We start from the raw sequence: 4,467 nt of genomic DNA on the forward strand, positions 1-4,467 counted from the left end.
TATAAATTAATATATATTTTAATATTTTAATGAGCCTATGTACATGTTAATGTCAAATTCTGTTAGATTAAATCTTAATTTGATTTTTTAATATTTTAAATGTACTATTTTTTATCGCAAAATTTTGAGTTAATATTCAATTTAGTCCATGAAATTAAATATCGTGCACTAAACTAATTCTTCCACCTGTTTTTTTTCATTTTTTTCTATAAATTCAAAATTCTCAATATTTTTTAATGCATTAATTTCAATTCTATTTTTCACATGTTATTCAAATAAAAGTGCTTTTATAAAATATTTTTTCTCTTGCGAATACCTTAACCGCCGACTTGGAGTTGACGTGAAGGCATTTCAAGCACCTTCACTACTATCTCCGACCTCTTTCATTGCTTTTATAAAATATTTTTTCTCTTGCGAAAATCCCTAACCGTCGTCTTGGAGTTGACGTGAAGGCATTTCATGCTTCCCTTATTACCATCTCCGACCTCTTTCGTCTAAGACTGTAGATGTCGGAGATGGTAGTGAGGATGCTTGAAGTGCCTTCAATCTAGCTCATTTACACATAACGAAAACGTATATTTCATAAGAACTAAAAAAATATTTATTTTAATTATTGATTTCTTGTTAAAAAATATTTTTTGATGAAAAAAATGTGTCTAATCAATCATATATTTATTTTTTTATAACAACATACTTATATATTACAAAATTTATCAATGTTAAATTATAAAAAAAATTATATAATTAAAACTAAATTCTTAAAAATTTTTATAAAAGCACTTGTATTTAAACGATATATGAAAAAATAAAATTGAAATTAGTGCATCCAAGATATTAAAAATTTTAAATTCAAAAAAATGAGAAAAAATTGGTGAAAGAACTAGTTTGGTGTACGATATTCAATTTCAGGGACTAAAATGAGTCACTTAATGCAAAGTGAGGGACTAATTTGGTGCATTTACAACGATGATATAATGGATGACACGTGGACAAATACTGTTGTGACACGTGGCACAAATGGACACGTGGCCAAATAACATTGTGACACGTGACACAATCATCCATGTCAGCATGCCATGTGTCACTGGTCACCACATCATCATACCATTGCATGTGGCCAAATTATAGAGTGACACATGTCACTTACAATTTACATCATCAAGCCATGTCATCATGTCGTTAATGAAAAATGGATCACGGATTAATATGGTGCACTTTTCTCAATCTCAGGAATGTAATTGGTCCAATTGAAATCTCAATGACGATTTTAGTACACAACGTCAATCTCAGAGACTATTTTGGGTTTAACTTTCTATGTTTTATAAATGTGCCTCACATCAGTCCCTGAGATTATTTTTAGTTCAAAAATGTTAATGGAGCGTTGAAATGGACAATTAAATGCCACACTGAAACTTGTAAAATGACGTAGTTTTGGTTTTGGTATTCAAATAACTCAAAAATGATTTCGCATCACTTGTTTTGTTAGGTAAAATTTCAATAAACACCACTTATGATGTTGTTTATGGGTTATTTGAATGTCAAAATTAAAACAACATCATTTTACAGAATCTAGCGTGGCATCTGCCTATTCATGACAGCATTCTATTAACGTTTATACATTAAAAATTATTTCGAGAACTAATATGAATCATGTTTACAAAATTTAGAAACTAAATAAAGATAATTAAAATTTTAAAAACTAAATTAAGATTTGTATATAAATTCAGAAACTAAATTAAGTATTATTTTTCAAAACTGGAATAAGACATTTAAAATTTTTCAACCGTTAGAGACCCGATTCAGATTTCTCCATTACTGAACCAAAATAATCATTTCCCTTTATTTATTTGTTCCCCTATTCCCCTACGAAATTTGAAAAAAGGGAGGAAGGAAACTAGATCGAAGGAAAGCGGGGGTAAAGCTCGTTACGAAACAAATGAATGAGAATCAGCAACCTTTTGGCGCTCCCTCTGACCAATCAAACTCACTTCGCCGCCATCCGACAAACACTCCGCCATAATCACCACGGTGGCGTCGACATTGCTGCCTATGGCGCCGCCATACAGCGTTGTGCCGACCGCCGCCTCCTCCGCCAGGGCAAGCAGCTCCACGCGCGCTTCTTCCTGTTCTCCATCACACCCAATAACTTCCTCGGCTCAAAGCTTGTTACGTTCTATGCCAAATGCAACCTCATGCACCATGCACGCAAGGTGTTCGACGAAATACCGAGCAAGAACTCCTTCTCCTGGAACGCAATGCTCATGGGCTACTCATTCAACGGCATGTTCCATAAAACGCTAGACCTCTTTTACACCTTTTCTTTTACCCACACCGTATGCATTGATAATTTCACCATATCGTGCGTTTTGAAGGCGCTTTCTTCGTTGTTTTGTAGCTCAAATTCGGCTAAAGAGGTTCACTGCTTTGTTATTAGAGGCGGCTTGGACAGAGATCTTTTTGTTATGAATGCTTTGGTTACGTGTTACTCGAGGTGCGATCAGGTTGTACTTGCACGGAAGGTGTTTGACGGAATGCCGGAGAGAGATACTGTGTCGTGGAACTCAATGATTTCGGGGTATTCGCAAGGAGGGTTCTATGAAGAGTGTAAGAGGCTGTATTTGGAGATGTTGGGTGTGCCGGATGCAGCTACGGTTGCGAGTGTGATGCAGGCATGGAGATGCTAGTTTGGCGCTTGGCCTCTATGCTCGGATGCTAGATGAAGGAATTAAGCCTGATCCAGTTACAATAACTGCAGTATTGACAGCTTGTGCTCATTCTGGATTAGTAGATGAAGCTTGGGATATCTTCAATTCAATGCCATCAAATTGTGGAATTCAGCCATTGATGGAACAATATGCTTGTATGGTGAGTGTTCTTAGTCGAGCTGGGAAGCTCTCAGAGGCAGCAGATTTCATTTCCAAAATGGCAATTAAGCCAAGTGCTAAAGTCTGGGGTGCGTTGTTACATGGGGCTTCTGTTTATGGTGACGTAGAAATGGGCAAGTTTGTGTGTGATCATTTGTTTGAGATTGAACCTGAAAATACTGGAAATTACATAATTATGGCGAATCTATATTCACGTTATGGGAGATGGGAAGAAGCTGATGATGTCAGGGAAAAACTGAAAGGAATCGGGTTACAGAAGATCCGTGGAAGTAGCTGGATTGAAACAAGTAGAGGGCTAATAAGCTTCATTGCCAAGGATGTATCAAATGAAAGATCTGATGAGATCTATGCATTGCTGGAAGGGTTGCTTAGTTTGATGAGGGAAGAAGGATATGCTCTGCGGGATGAGTTAGATTCTGAGACTTCTTTTGGTTAACAATTAAGTGTTAATTTGTGGTTAAATAGATTAGTGCAGAAACTAAACAGTACTTGTCTACCCAGAAAAAAAGTAATGCTTTCCTGGATTCTCTAGATGAGGGTTTACTCTCCTTTCTATGAAGTGTTAGTAGAAAATTTATGGCTGCTGAGTACTTCCTGTACACCTCACAACTGAGAAGACAAACAGAGGTTAAAATGCTAGAATCACTGAGCACCAGCATAGCACCTATTTAATCTTGCTATTTGGTGTACAAAGAGGTTAAAGGTCTTATCTTTGATTCATATATTCATAGTTCTTCACTTAATATTTAAGATTTTATTGTTAATAACTAGAGTCAGGTATTTCAAGTTGATAGATTGCTCAGAGACAGACTCAAGTAGAATACACAGAAATTTTTTTCCCCTTTTCTTTTGTACCAAGTTTAGACCTAAGGTAAAAGCTTGCCGCAATTTCAGATCAGAGATACAAATTCGAGAGATTTTCTTTTGGTATTACAAGTTCGACAGATTTATTGGGTACAGAAAGCAATTGGGCTTCAAAGTTAGCAGAGAATCCTGAAAAGATTTCTTGGTTACTGTGAAACACATTGATACCAACATGAATGCTTAGTTCGAAATTGTGTGTGGAAAGATGAGATGGGGACCTAACATTTAGCAAAAAGGGAGGCGCTTTCTGTTGAGAAGGGCTCCATATATAGGACCCACTTTTATTAGGGGATCACCAAATTGGTCAGATGATACTTCGGGATGCAGAGTGCATTGCTTTCGACAAAGCCAGTTGTAACTTAATGATGGATCATGGAAGCATAATTGTTTCATTATCTCTAATACTATTATTATTATTATTATTATTATTATTATTATTGTGGGGACTAATTCTCTTGCCTCCACCTTCTCCACATCTTTATCCCATTCATTCTTGTCTCGAAAATAGTTTTCTTGCTAGTAAAGCATCCTGTATAGTGTACCAGAACAAAAGGCACCCCCAATATTAGTAAAATATCTTTTGCTTTAGTCGTAGCAAAGAAATGTTCTTTTTCTCCATAACAAACATGAAACATGACTACTATGGTGGTGAAGCATTAGTTGCATTTAGGGGTGTGCATGGGTCGCGTGAAACCGGGTTTGATGTGACCCAGACCCG

At 36.2% G+C, this 4,467-nt stretch overlaps 1 protein-coding gene across 1 annotated transcript; it reads left to right on the plus strand.

Annotated features, from left to right (window-relative positions):
* On the plus strand, positions 1,768 to 3,644 carry LOC107625240 (pentatricopeptide repeat-containing protein At2g37310). Its single transcript, XM_016327824.2, is given in 2 exon segments — positions 1,768 to 2,673; positions 2,675 to 3,644. Coding segments are annotated over 2 exon segments (1,380 nt in total). The 5' UTR covers positions 1,768 to 1,940; the 3' UTR covers positions 3,322 to 3,644.

The sequence above is a fragment of the Arachis ipaensis genome, chromosome B02 (assembly GCF_000816755.2).
Source record: "Arachis ipaensis cultivar K30076 chromosome B02, Araip1.1, whole genome shotgun sequence".
NCBI classification, from domain to species: Eukaryota; Viridiplantae; Streptophyta; class Magnoliopsida; order Fabales; family Fabaceae; genus Arachis; species Arachis ipaensis.